This window comes from Mus caroli, unplaced genomic scaffold, assembly GCF_978045245.1.
Source record: "Mus caroli unplaced genomic scaffold, Mus_caroli_1 scaffold_1, whole genome shotgun sequence".
Classification (NCBI taxonomy): Eukaryota; Metazoa; Chordata; class Mammalia; order Rodentia; family Muridae; genus Mus; species Mus caroli.
In genome coordinates this window covers 102,888,438-102,903,301 of record NW_028227256.1, presented here as the reverse complement: position 1 = coordinate 102,903,301, position 14,864 = coordinate 102,888,438, and the positions used below count along the sequence as shown (strand labels likewise).

At 46.7% G+C, this 14,864-nt stretch overlaps 1 protein-coding gene across 6 annotated transcripts in view; it reads right to left on the bottom strand.

Moving 5' to 3' along the window:
- Nucleotides 1-6,858: 6,858 nt before the first annotated feature.
- The window catches only part of Zcchc2 (zinc finger CCHC-type containing 2), a 45,650-nt gene continuing 37,644 nt past the window's right edge, over nucleotides 6,859-14,864 (bottom strand). For 2 of the 6 annotated variants that reach the window (XM_021154251.3, XM_085840125.1), the window contains 3 exons: nucleotides 14,217-14,360; nucleotides 10,508-11,989; nucleotides 6,861-9,624 (listed from right to left, as the gene is read on the bottom strand). In XM_021154251.3, coding sequence (XP_021009910.1) covers nucleotides 9,557-9,624; nucleotides 10,508-11,989; nucleotides 14,217-14,360 — 1,694 coding nt within the window. In that variant the 3' untranslated portion in view covers nucleotides 6,861-9,556. Of the gene's footprint in view, nucleotides 9,625-10,507; nucleotides 11,990-14,216; nucleotides 14,361-14,864 lie in introns of all 6 variants that reach the window. The other 4 variants (XR_003835978.2, XM_085840098.1, XM_085840115.1 and 1 more) reach the window with 4 other exon arrangements.

Below are 14,864 nucleotides of genomic sequence, written 5' to 3'. Positions count from 1 at the left end.
TCCACTTTCCATAGCGCCATAATCTGAATTAGCAAAGTTCAAATGAACTTGGTTGGACATAGGCTGAGTTTAGTGGAATGCCTGGTGTGCACACATGGTTTGTCTATACACAGATAATCCTGAAGGGCCAGGGCTACTCTCCAACCCATGGCTTGTTTACTGATGTGATTGACAGAGGCTTATATCACTAACTAGTGGGCAAGGTCTGGGTCTCCTGAGATGAGTATCTTCCATACAGATGTTATGGACAGTATCCTGGAAGCTTGAACAGGAAGTAGATCTTGGGAGGGCGAAGCTTGTAGAAGTGGAGGCGGTGGGATCCTGGAAGCCCTTGGTGGCTATAGGGAAGTGATGGACTCAGCAGCAATGAGGCTGACCAAGCCCCCTTTAGCAAAGGCATTCTGGGAGGTAAAGGAAGAAGGAAGGCATTTGTTGAGAGAGTAATGGGTTGGGAAGATGGAAGGTCTGAGAGAGGCCAATGACTTCAATACAAACTGCACGGAAGTCACAGTTCTCTACCTTAACCTTAGACCCAGCTTCCCTCATCACTAAAGAGGAAAACCAAAAAAGCCAACATTCTTAAAGTATGCCATGTGATTGGCCACACCAGTGGACCCTGGGTAAAAGGGTGGGTGGGGTATGACTCTTGCTTGCTGCCTCTGGACAGCTGCCTCTGCACAGTAGTCCTGGGGCTGGCACCTTTACTCTAGTGTAACCTCCCCCACTTCACCAGAAACAAGAGGTCATCGGGTCATTTTCTTCCCCCTGCACTGACACCATCGGCACCCCAGCGCCATGTGGGCACAGTAGCTTGCAGGCTTCCTCCAGCTCTGCCTAGTGCCTTTCTCAGTGTTCTGCCTTTGCTCTGGTGACTTCACGGAACATCTTATGCCCACTGTGCACAGTGGTGCTATTTCATTCTTGAACTATGTATGTATGTATGTATGTATGTATGTATGTATGTATGTATGTATTTTGTCTTCAGGGCACAGTTTCACTCTCTCCACTGTCTGAATTCTTATTCTCAGTATTCTTTGTTGACCCTGCCTTCTGGAAATGTTCTTCTAGTAGGAATCTCTCTTACTCTGTCTGTCTGTCTGTGTGTGTGTGTGTGTGTGTGTGTGTGTGTGTGTGTGTGTGTGTGAGAGAGAGAGAGAGAGAGAGAGAAGGATGTTGTGAGGGTTGTATTGCAGAAGACCCAAGCATTACACTTTGAGAAAGAGCCCAGAGAGAGAGAGAGAGAGAGAGAGAGAGAGAGAGAGAGAGAGAGAGAGAGAGAGAGAGAGAGAGAGCAGGACATTGTGACGGTTGTATTGCAGAAGAACCAAGCATTACGCTTTGAGAAAGAACCCTAACAGATGCTACTCAAGTGCCACAAACTCAGGAGAACAAAGGAAGCCATTTCTTTCAAAGTTGCGAGGCCTCCTGCCAGTCTACTCTAGGGTTGGACCCAGAGCCTGTCCTTGGGTCAGGATCCGGGCTGTCCTTGAAGCTTCTCATCGTCCTCATACAACACTTGGCAGGCATCTTGAAATCCAGCATTGATCAGTCCATTCTTGGTCATCTTCTGAAACTCTCTAGTAGGGAAACCTCCCTTCCTTCCCGATCCAATTAAAGCATGCCCCTGGTGAACCTTTCCCAGTTTAGTGCTTAGCTTCTGGTTCTGGAGAACCTGGGCCATTTGCTGTAGTGCTGGCTGTGCCCATCACGGAGGCTCCCTGCCAGTGTTTGCTCTGCTCCAGAACACCAGGTACAGACTCCTGCTAGGGATGCAACTCCAGGGTGTAAAGACAATGGGAAACACGCCTTCATTTCACTGAGGAAAATTAGCAGAGTGTATGAGCAGCTCAGCAAGCTTTCGTCGTAAAGAACAAGCAGTACCTGCTTTAGCTTAAAGAGCCATAGGGTGCTTGGGAGGATAACTCAGTTTTACTGACATAGGTGGAAAGCAGGCAGGCAAGGCTTCATCGTGGACACTGAAATATTAATAACATGCCATCAAAAATTTTTTTGTAGACAGGTTCTCAGTGTGTAGCCTAGTCTGGCTGTAAACTCAATCCGCCTGCATCAGTATTTCGTTTTCACCTACTTAAAGAGCTTGAAAAAACGTTAGCTTTCTGATGTTGAAGTTTGGTGTTACAAACCACAAGTAATCCCTCGCCCTTAGCATAGGACTCACGCTGTCAGCACTAATCTTGTAGCTCTCAACTGTATTCCCAGATGAGAACCACACTAGAGCCAAACCTAGAAACTGTGATGGAAAAGATGGGCTTGCACAGTGTGCACAATCTGCCCTGCCATCTACTGGCTGATCTCCCTAACACCAGGCTTTCCCGAGCTCTTCCCTCCTCAAAGCCCCCTCTCTGCATCTGTCCATTCTCACAGCCATGTGCATCATTCCAAAGCAGGGCAGTCACTGAGCCAAAAATAAGCCCAGGAGTAAAACTACAACCGCAACACATTGCTGAATGGAGGAGTCGAGCTCCACGCCTCACGGCTGGAGCCGTGGCTCACTTCCACTATGTGCTTTCACCGAGCACTATGATCAGCCATGTAGCATTCACTGGAGACGAGTGGGGAGTGGCTCAGGAGCATCGTGCTGATTGAGCATATAGGAGGTCAGGTTTATTCCCAGCATTAGAGGAAGGGAGGAAAGCCAAGTGTGGCGGGACACACGAGCGTGAGGCCAAGACCCTGTCTAACACAACGGAAGGCCCAGGAAGGACAGACTGTACCAGACAGTGGTGCTTAAGATGGCCTGACCCCAGAGAAGATCTGTCTATGCTTCAGTAATTAGTCTATAACATGGACACAGATTATAGACTCTAGCACAAGCTGACTCTGTATCTGTATTCAGGGCACAGTTAAGCTCCATACAATAAACAGTATCTAACTCCAACTAGCAAGAACAAGGACGGCCTAAGGGAGGATGCCTGAATCTTTCTCAGAAGGGGAAGTAAAATAGATATCAGAGGTGGATGGAGGCAGGGATTTGGGTGGGACAGGGGATGGGAAAGGGAGCAGGGTATGCATGTGTGTGTGAATGGAAATTAGCCGTGGGCAGGGGGACGTCTCTAGGATGTGCCAGAGATCTGGGACAGAGTGGTGACTCAGGAAGTCTATGGGGGTTCTCTAGCTGAGCCTCCTAGCAGTGGGAGATATAGAGCTTTAAGTGGCCATCTCCTGTAGCCAGGCAGGAACCCCAGGGGAGGAATAAAGACAGTAACCCACCCACAAAAGCTCTGATCCAAAATGTGCCCTGCCTACAGGATGCGCAGGGACAAAGATGGAGCAGAGACAGAGGGAACAGTCAACCAATGACTGGCTCTGTTATGCTTTGCAGATAAGAACCTAGCATAAGCATCCAGCAGCCCATGAAAACAGATGTAGAGTCCTGCAGCCAAACATTAGATGGAGCTCGGGAAGTCTTGGGGAAGAGTTGGGGGAAGAACTGAGGGACATGAAGAGGAAAGGGACTCCACAGGAAGACCAACAGAGTCAACTAACCTGGACCTTTGGGGGCTCCCAGAGACTGAGCAAGCATGGGCTGGACCTAGCACCACACGCTATGCACAGATATATGAAGCAGATGTGCAGCTTAGTCTTCAGGCAGGGTCCCCAACAACTGGAGCGGGGGCTGTCCCTGACTCTGTTGCCTGACTGTGGATCCTGTTGCGCTAACTGGGCCACTTGTCTAGCCTCAGTGGGAGAGGGTGCACGGAATCCTGCAGTACAGTGACTTGCTGTGCCAGGGGAGGGTAGTAGGCATGGGGAAGAGATGCGGGTTCCCCCTTCTCAGAGGAGAAAGGGAGGGAGGAGCTGTGTGAGGGGTACTAAGAGGGGAGGGGGCTGTTATTGGGATGTAAAGTGAATAATAAAAAATATTTTGTACCTTCAAAAACTGAGCACTAAATAACTGTAATTATAACAGTAGGCCACCTAGTGGCACTTGAGAGGAGCTGTTGCATCCTCATTTCTTGGGCTTCAGATTATTGGATTGTTTGTTCTTCCTGCTTGTACCCACTATCCCACTTTTAAATATTTTGCTTCTTCGAAGCAGGGTCTTGCTATGTGGCCCTGGCTGGCCCGGGACCCACTAGCCAGACCAGGCTGGTTTTGAACCTATTCTTCCTGTCCCTGCCCCTGAGTGCTGGGATGGCACCTTACTCTTATAACTTAAGTCTTGGGATATGCATCCAATGCTTAAGAGACACAGGATAATCACCACCTCTGTAAAGTTAAGCAGTCTTCTGTCAGAGTAGTTCTGTGCACACTTAAAACCTGCACTGTGGGTGAGCCTTCCCTTTGTAGCAATTTAAGACGATCACTTGAAGCATGGCTGTCAAAGTTTAAGGCTTTATTTGTAGATGTTTCCCCATCCTATGACACACGCCCGGTCCTTCAACACAAGAGACCAGATGGACCTCACCTTGACTAGAACACGACCTGTGCCCGTGCAGTATGTCTGCCTACCGCCAGGCCTGGAGGAAGCTTTCTACAGATTGTTGCCACCTTGTTTTGGTTCAGCACTGCAGTGGGGACAGGCAGTGAGTGGTGTGAGGAGGGCAGCACTGATTTCAAGCAGGGGACTGGTCTTCATCGCTGATGTGTTTGTGGCACTTGCTGTCCCTGATCCTCAGATTCCCAAGTCTTACAAAGGAAGATCCCAGTCCTCTGGACTCAGGACTGTCGAGGGAGGCAGCACTGTCAGCCACACCTCCACACAAGCACACAGGAGATGGCCAGACGCCTGCATTCATCCGCTTGCTTGCAGTGCTTCCGTGTCCCACCAGGTGGCATTGCTTTCCAATAAGCTTTATTTATTTATTTATTTTTTTCCTGGTGAGAAGTGCTCAGTGGCTCAAAACTGGAGCTCCAAGAGGAAAAAGGGAAGCACTCTACCCCACCCCACTTCAACCTCCCATCTCCCTACAGCCCTACCCCACCTCACCTTACAAGGCACCCTGCAAACACTGAAACCGGATTTGGGGGCAAAGAGTTCTGGTGACAAAGGCAGCAGTTGTGCTTGTGACTTTGAAGGGTCTTTGGAACCCAAGTGTGGTTGGTACACAGCATTCACAGAAGAGTTCGACGCATATGGTGGCTTCAACACGCCACTGCCTACCACCCTCTGATTTTCTTTTTTTCAATAGGGTGACATTTGGAAATTATACACATTTCTTTCTGAGATAAGGTTAAAAAACAAACAAACAAACAAAACCCCAAAACATCAGCAGGCGAGGTAGCTATGGCTTATATACAATAACAACAGAAAGTCCTGATATTCTAGGAATCCAAGCTATAAGCAAGTAATGGGGGTAGCCCAGAAAGGACTGGCTGCTCTATCTGCTCAAACTCCTATTTAAAGTCAAAGGTGCAGCTGTTCAAACACTCAGGGTTTCCCTGGTCACACCTGTGGCTCCTCTCTGGGACCCCAGAGCCCTTCCCTGAAGAGATGAGCTGTAGGCCGTTTTATCCTCATCACCAGCATATCAAACACTGCTCTGAAAACGAACGGCTGTGTGTTGTGTGTGCACATGCGCTTGCATTGTCTTGAGGGATAAAGAGAGCACGGGGTTGGACTGTTGTCACAGACTGCCTCTGTGTGGCTTCACTGCCTCTACTTTAGAACGCTTCCATCGGTACACAGATGTGTCTCAAGCATGACTGAATGTCGCCCGTAAGTAACAGATGCTATTAAAACTTGATACCTTTTCAGAAAAAAAAAAAAGTAGATTTTTAGTACCTACATAGAACATTAAAATTTTGAACTCACCTCCCTTCTTGTCTCGTCTCTCCTTTCAACTGGCTTGCCTTGGTTGGTTTTTAGTCTAGACAGATAGACCTTAGCTACAGGCAGCAACCGAATCCAGGCCCTCTCACCAGACCCTCAACTTCCAGGCTTGCTTTCCACAACCTTTAAAGTTTTCTCAGACACCAAAGACAACACGTTGTTCCTGTTTAAAACCTGGTAACTTCCAACTTTCCAATCTCCCCCATTCTTACCCCAATTTACTGTCTGCACACCCACCCTTTTAAAACACACCTTTTACCACTAACCTCCATCCCCTTCCTTCCTGACCATATACCACAGCCACATCTCTCCAATTTCCTGCCACAGGCTTCCCGCTCCCCATGCAGCAATCACGAACCTACACTGTGAGACTGGTCTCAACTCACCTCTCCCACGGGCCTACAAACCCCTCTGGAGTCACATCCTGTTCTTCCTCGACAGCATCTTGGGAGAGTGTCAGGATAGCATTTCAGGGCCCCCAGTGCCCTGCAGGAATGTGTGTCTCATTTGGAAAGAGGTATGTTAGGTTCTAGAAAGCTGAACCATCTGGCTTCTTACAAGGATGACACATGCCTAGGCACATGCCCTAACAACATGTTCTTACACACAAACCACAACAGCACACAATGTTTCTGGCATTCCAGACTCTAAGTTGAAAAGGAGAAGCAAGCCGCCTGCATGTCCACTGACTGAACAATCGATCCGTTTATTGATACTGATCCTTATGAGACTACTCCAGGGTATTAAAGTGTTAGCAATGCAGCATCAGGATCACAAACCAGACGAGCTGACACAGCCCCAGAGGGTGTAAAGTGAATCCCTCTCACACCAACACAGAGAGCACAGTGAAGGGGGGCCAATGAGAGCTGAGGAGTGTTGGGCTGCGTGTAAGCACTGGTAAAGGCTAAGTTCACTGCTTCTGTGATGTGCACACTGACAGGCTAAAGGGGAAAGCTGATGCCTGTGGTGGTCACTGAGATGAATGCCCCGCCCCCTCCCCTGCCAGGTACCGTACTTAGTCCCTATTGGTGACAGGGTGACAGTTTGGGGAGGCTGAGGAGGTAGAAGTGTGTCACTGGAGTCAGGTTATGAGTTCAAAGCCTCCTGACATTCCTCTGCTTTGGGCTTGCAGTTCATAACACGAGGCCTCAGACCCTGCTGCAGCCTCCATGCCTGAACGATCCCATTGTGGATCCTAAGGATCCACAACTCCAAACAAAATTTTCTTCTATCAGTTGCCTTGGTCGCGGTGTTTTTCACAGCAGTAAAAAAGTAACTAACACGGTGTCCGATGAACCAGCACACACTTGGATAGTGGTCAGGGATAGTCTGACAACTCGGCTCTGCCCTTCACCAAGCCCTGCCTATGTGAGCCAGAGGTAGAGGCACTTTGGAAAGACTCGGACAGCACGGCAGGCACAGTGGTCTCCAATGCTTTAGGAGCAATTGACAGCTTAAAGACTCTGGCTTGGGACTGGGTTATAGAAGAAGGAACAGACAGTAAAAACATGGTACTGAGCCATGGTGGCGATGTGCCTCTCAGCCAACAGGAGTCAACAAAGTGAGTAACTCAGGTCCTTTGTGCTGCCAGTACGGGGGAACTTAAACCAGAAGTCTAGTTTGTAGGGACAGGGACTGTGCCCTGGACACGATGGCCTTGGCATCCACTCTTTTCCCTTCCTTTGGAGGCTGCACAGATGACCTACACTAGGGAAAGGTTTAGAACATCCAGGTGGCAAATCACGGTGGGAGACACTGCCCACAGCAAGAGGGAAACAAACCTATTCTTTAAAAGGAAAATGACCATGAAAACCCACTTTTATAAAACTTGCAATAAGGCATAATTCTTAGGCTGTTTTTCATTTTTTTTTATTGCTGTTAATTCAAGGAAAAAGATTGCATAAAATCCAATCTGTTCTAGAAATATAAGTGGCCTTTCCAGTACATAACATTTCAAATATCAAAGTATATGGTAAACATACAAATAAGGAGAAGGTAACATACCTCCTGTGTACAGTACAGTATTTGAAATCATAAAATAAGCTCCATAAAGTACACCTGGCGATGAGTCACACGCACCTGTGCAAGGCTTAGCAAATGCTCTCCCCTCAGCAACTCCGCTGCAGCTCAACAATTTAATAATGTGGTCCAAAAATACCCAGATCAAATAAAATATATTTAATCAAAATAATTGCCTTTACTTGAACTTTTTCTTCCTAAATTAAAGCTTTCGTCTACCCCATCTCACTCCCCCGTCTCTCCCAGTAGCTCCTACCCCTGAAAGTTTCAGAATGTACATTGGTGCGATAAATACAAACACTACTGTTGAAGTGTTGAACTAGCTTCTTTTTGCTTCAAGTTTTTTCTTTGTCTCACAATGTCAGGTTTCAGAACCCAGACCCAACATTCCAGTGCCTCTGCTGCACAGCAACTCTACTCCCCACAGCAAAAGTCAATCACTTCTACTCTGTACCAAGGAACGGGAAGCCCTGCTACCCCACGAGCTTACAGTGGATGGTGGTACTTGTTCCTTGCTGTTGAATGCAGCAGTCACTGAAGACACATCCAACCTCCCAGACAACCTCAGTGCACTTCAGGAAATCAAAAAATTACCTGGAAGTGATTTAGTATATAGATTGGCTTAAAACAAAACAAAACATTAAAAAGCCAGCAGCATTAAACTTAGTGACACGACACTGACGTGATTAACAAACACCATCTCAACACACTCCACGCAGTCTTTCACATTGTATCAAGCATAGTGGTAACGGGTTATAAAAGTGACTTGGCTTAGGAGACTCGGCTTAGGAAGCAGGGACGTGACTTTTGAGAAAACCCGCTAGCTTCTGTTCCGATGCAATAAACCACACACATTGTAACAGTGTGACACTGCAACAGCCGCATAGGGAAGAGGACATCTTCACTCAGCAGTGTCTGGGTAGGTCAAGGTGGCAGACGACAGGAAGGCCTGGATGTTGACTGTCATCACAGATACAAGCACACAGAGAAGAACATTCACACCAGTGTGTCCCCTTTGAGTCTCTCAGAAGTGTGATGGAAGGAATTGTTGTTTTCGCTCAAGAACAGCCTGTTTGTCCACTCCCCATTTGGGGCTTCCCGAGTCTGACTTCCTCTCCCCCACTTGTTCTCATGTTATTTGGACAGGTACTGCATATATGTATTTACGTGATGCTCTTATGACATATATACATACTTCTTGGAAATCTGACGTCTAAACTTTACGGTGAAACATGTTGCCTTGGTTCAGACAGGTTACTGAAGTGTGACAAGGACACTGCTGAGCACCCTTGCCGCAGGCCAGGGAGAGAGGGTGGCTGCAAGAGAAGTTGGGTTCAGGGTCAAAGTGAGGAAAGCCAGGAAGAAGAAAACCATAAGCCTGTCAACCAGTGTTGTGGAAACAAATAAGGTCAGATACACAGTTTAAAGATTCAGTAAACATTGCACACAGCAAGTAGTCAGTGTAAAAAAAGCACACATCAATGTTTCCCGTTCAAGAGTTTGTCTGAAATTGAAGTTACAAGTGTCATACATGTAAGCCGGCGGCTGGACCAGGAGACCAGAGGCTCAGGAGCATCACATTCTTTCATATTCTGGACACAAGTAAAAGAGAAATGAAAACTCCCAACTGCATAGAAAGTGAGGAAATGGACAGACAAAGAAACAAAATACCTTTCCTTTCCTCCCCTCCACACCCCATGACTCCCCACACTTGAGTGCATTAAGTAGGCAAGCTTTACTCGTTCAGTCTGCAGAATCCAACGTATCATTAGAAGGGGGGAGGGGAGGTGCGTATCTCAGTCTGTAAGTGCCTAAAACAGGAAAGACAGAACGGCTAAGTCACCGCTTATGACTCCACGCATCACAAACCACTACACAAGACTGCAAATGAGCATGCTTTCAAAGGCCTTTCCTCAGCACTAACTCCAGTCCAAAACAGCAAGTAAGCTGCTCTCAAAAGCAAGGGAGAGCTTGAGCTTTAAGGATAACCTAAAGCTAGTTAACTGGGTTTCCCTTTGAGGATGCCTCATTAATATACTCCTGTTTCAAGACATTTCCCAGGTAAGATCTGGCACAATGACAAAGGGCAAATACAAAAGACCTGAATCTGGTCCCTTACCCACACCTAGCTAGTAAAGTGCATTTTTTTTTTCTTCTGCTGTTAGCACTCTTCAAATTTACTCCCAAACTGGAGTTCACAAAGCTTTGTTGCTGTAAATATTCGATGGCCTCTTGGTTTTTTGCCTTCTGTGTACAGAATCAAAGGGCAGCAGGGGCTCAAACAGGAGCCAGCTGTGTGCACAGACTCTAACTAGACTACAAACCATGTATGCGGGGGACTGGCTCACATCCTAGTTTAACCACTCTGCTCCCTCTATGTAAGAGGACTGTATTCTTAAACTACAGCCCTGTAAGCAAGGGACTGACATTACACAATGTACACTCCATGCTGTCCCCTGAGCCTGGACAAGTACCTCTGCCGTTCACTCCTTAGTGACAAACTAAACTTCCTCAGCCTTACTCCATGACCTCGGGGCCTGGGTCTATGCTGGGCTTCTCTGGCTGCATTTTGCTACTGAAAATACAACCTCTGTAAACAAACACACATACGGATCTTTCTGCTAAGACAGTACCACATAATCAAGAAGAAACTGGGAATTCAAAAACAAGTCCTCTGGGAGTTAGTGGGATTACCTTGCTGATTGGCCTCCATGGATGACTGCTTACAGTCTTGTGCATAGTGTCCGCTTACACCACAATTGTAACATGAGACATTCCCATTCTTCTTGGGCCCAGAACCACTGGTGTTGGCAACTACATTAGGTGCTGGATATACAGGATACAATCTCCCAAATCCTGCCATCTGCTGCATGCCATAGCTGGCTTGGCTCCCCATGACTGGGTCATGCACCAGTCCATTTGCATATGGAGTCTGAGGCAGGAAAAAAGGAAGTTGGTTTCCATTGCTCTGATGTGCTTGGTTGAGGTAGCTGCCATTGCAAATGGATGGCAGAGTGAAGAATGATGGGAGTCGGTACATTGGTCCAGGCATTGGGTTGGGATAATAGTAACTATTTAGCTGGAGGTTTCCATTGGTCCCGCAGCTGCACCTTCGCCCACAAGAACCACAGGGACCCATCTGCTGTGGTGGCACTATGGTCCCGTTAGCATTCGTGTTCCCCACAGCACTGATGTAAGACGTGCTGTCGCTCTGTGCAGTACTGTGTGTCAAGGCAGGGCTGGGGCTCGGGGCAGGGCCTGGGGTGTGGGTAGGAACAGCAGGGGGAACTGTGGACTGGGATGGACTGATGCCTGTACTTGCTGGCTGGGCAGAAGTGGCTGTGTTGAGCACACTGGAATTCTGGGTGGGGAGCACACTGGCAGCAAGGGGTGAGCCTGGAAAGGGGTAGGAAGCTGGTGGCTGTGCAGCTGAGAGGCCAGCTGCCGGAAGAACTACCTTCACATTGGTCGGCTGAGGGACTGTCCCTGTGTTTCCCTCAATCTGAGGCACCATTTGATTTAGTCCTACCACTTGGGATGCGGATTTTGTGATGGGATCCGTGGTAGCCACAGGAGATCCTGGGAAACTACCTGGGTTATGGACAGGAATAAAGGCAGTGTTTGGTGATCCGATGCTCAGACTTCCGGTTGGTTGTGGTGGGATACTAACTGTACAACTGTCAGAAGATCCCTGTGGTGGCTGTAACTTTAGACTCTGTAATGTCAGCTGCAAAGCAGGCGCACTGCTGTGTGGGAGGAAGGTTGATGGGAGAGGTAAAGGGGACGCTAACAACTCAAGGTGTTTCTCTGACTCCCCAGAAGCTGCCGGGCCTAGGATTCCAACAGGGGCTGAATTTGAGGATTCCATCACTGCAGAAATAGCCACCGCATTAGGGACAAGCATCCCTAAGGTTTTGCCATCTGCAGATTTGGGCGATGGTATGACAAGTTCCGACTTCTGGGCACCGTTGTGCGTGACACAGTGTAGAGTTGGCATGAAGGGAATATGCGGGTACTTGTGTGAGGTCAATGCAGCTTCCAAAAGATTCCCGTCCTCGGTTCCCAGGGAGACAGTCTCAACAGGCGGCTTGACTGGAACAGTCTGGGCGACAGAGCTATAACCTGAAAACCTGGCTGACGATGGATTCCCAGAATCTTCAGAATTGCTGTCTGTATCTATAGAAAACATACAAATGCGGATCAACCCAGGCTGAATTCCTATTTTTCATGTTAGAACTAAAAGCTTGGTATATTCAAATTAATTCTCAAGTCGGGAATGCTCCCTCTATCACATTTCCTGACTGCTCAAGCTGACTTCCTCTGATCTCTAGCCTGTAGTATGCTTTATCTCTAAAACATGGAGGAATAAGCAAAACAGCAATAATAAAGGGCACTGGAGTATGAAGAGGTGTGCATGACTACTAACTTTATTACTGGGATAAGCACTAAACAACTCTGTACCATCATACCTGATTTTAAAATGTATCTTATAAATGATTCAGTTAAGGAGTTTGCTCAGGAGAACATTTAACTCAAATGTTTCAGGAGAGAAATGGAATTAGTTAGCATCTGTACAGTATATACTCAACAGGGAACATGTAAAGCTACTGAGATTAGTCCTACAATGGATATGCTGTTGGAACACAAGAGGCAGAGTAAGGGAGAAAGCACTGTCACTTCACCACCTCACGGCAGACACTAAGCTGCTCTGCACAAGCCACGGTACACACACAAGCCCCTCCAGCTTCCCCAGGGAGAGGGAACCAAGGGACTATCTGATGCTGCACTGCAGTCTCCACAGCTCAGAGTTAGATGTTGGACCTACTCTAAGAATCTTTCTGCTCACAAATCTGCTGGATTACTTGAGGGATGTAAGGGTGTTTGCATTCACTAAGGCAAGACTGGTTATGCACAGCTGACAAGAATAAACATTCTTGAAGTAAGAGTATTAAAAGTTAATTAACCTTCCTAAAGAAAGGCAAATAGAGCCCAATGACACAGAATATCTAGTGTTATTAACTGAACTGTCTCAATGTATTAAAGGGAGCTTAAGTGAATGAGTGAATGCTCAGAGCACCCGTGACCCTGAGAGAGAAATCACTATTCTACTTAGTCTCAACCTGGTAAGACAGAGGGAGGATTCCTAAATTCACAACCTCCTCGGGGCACTGGATCTGTACCATCCATCTATGCAGAGTTAAGAACAAAAATGAAGTCCAAAAAGGAAAAAGAATGTTTCAGATGGCCTGTTAAATTTCCATATGAATTAAAACTTTAAGTCTTAAGTTATAATAGACAGTCCCATGGTTTTGAAGCCCTATTACGATCAAAGATGGTTTTGTACTTGACTTTGGAAAGCAGTCTCACAGCATCATTACAACAAACAACAACAACAACAAAGCCACACATTCCTATAAGTGTTTGCATACACTCAAACTTGAAAAACGTTCAAAGCTCTGGATCCCAGAGATCCTGTCTGTCTTTAGGAAAGCCTACATGAATAAAGGGCATTGCCAGCTATCTACTCAGAGTCACTGCAGACCTGACAAGCAGGTGAGAGCCACTCAAGAGTCAGAACTGAGGCCCGTGAGAGTGTCTGTACTCACTCAGGCATACCCCATGGAATCAAGACAAACTGCACTACAACATACACTGAAGCCTAGCCTGCCTGTTCAGTTTTATGATTCTCTCAATGTCCCAGAGCTCTGAGTTATTTTCACTTCTTTCTTGAGAAGACTCTGTACAAAACTGCAGTGTGGCCTCAGAGTGGTAGCACTGACCCCTGCAGGTGTTACATGATGGGACTGTGAAACAACCACAAGGCAAAAACTGTCTCCAGCGGTTTCCAAAGACAGTAGCAGTGTCCTGAGACATGCCAAAGTGACACAGAAGCTGAGGTCCCAGTGAGCTGAAAACTGCAGTGAGAAACCACATTTGGCCAAAATACTATGCTGTAAGAATTTAGCATAGAAACTTCGATCAACACAGTATGGTGCAGACCACTGCATGGTGTGAGCCGTCAGTGGGCTTTTCAAGGGGCTCTTACTGTCAGACCAGAATGGCAAGGAAAGAGGAAATTAACTAAAGGCCTGGAGAAAGCAGAGGAATGTTTAAGAAGAAATATAAAATCTTGCACGAAAGGAGATCCTTATGATCTTTGACCCTACCCCTCTCAGTAGAGCAGCACTATCTCAATGACGCCAGTTCTGAAACCCAGTAACATACAAGTCACTAACAAGAACATTAAGTCTTTAGCAAAAATGGAGTTCTTCCCAAAATCATCACCCACGTGAGCTGAGCAGCTACTGTGCTTACCCTGCTGGGCTCTTTCTGATTAGGTTTGTGCTCATGAGAAGACAGCTTCATCCCCCCCACCTCTTTCTACCCATCTCCTTTAGCAAACCTCTGTCCTTCTCTTCTTCACTTTCCAAACTCTCTCTTCCATCATGCCGTGGACTAGACGGAGAGCTGTAACTCTCTGAAGATGTTTCTCCACATGTGTCATGTCCAGATCCAATGTCCAAATTCATATCTAGAAATAACAACTCTAAAGTTATGTTAAATAGTTATGTTAATTTTCAAATGGAATCATTAGAAATCAGTTGTAGCTATAAGTGATTTGTTTTCCTACAACATTTAAAATTCTTTGTTTTATATTGAAATTTATTAAGTAGCTGATAAATGCATATTTAAAGCAGAGGCATAGAATATCAAGTCAATTTTACTAAATCAGAGTTATTTTCTTACAGAGTCAGGCCAGAATCACCACTTTGAACTACCTTGTAGGTCTACAGAATTTGTCTCCTTAGAGCTTGCTATAGACATCATCCAAGAGTGGGTGGTCTATCATAATACTTATTCTGTTAAAACCACTAGCCATGCCACAGTACTTAATACGACATGTCTCTCATCAAGCAGATAAGGTAGCCCTTTAATTTTTACCCAGATGTCACTCCTATGCAAAGAGAAGGTAGGAATGGCTGCAGTACACACGAGGACCAATTAGCTATATCCACTGTGAGCACACTAGGTCAGAATATTCATGTGTCTA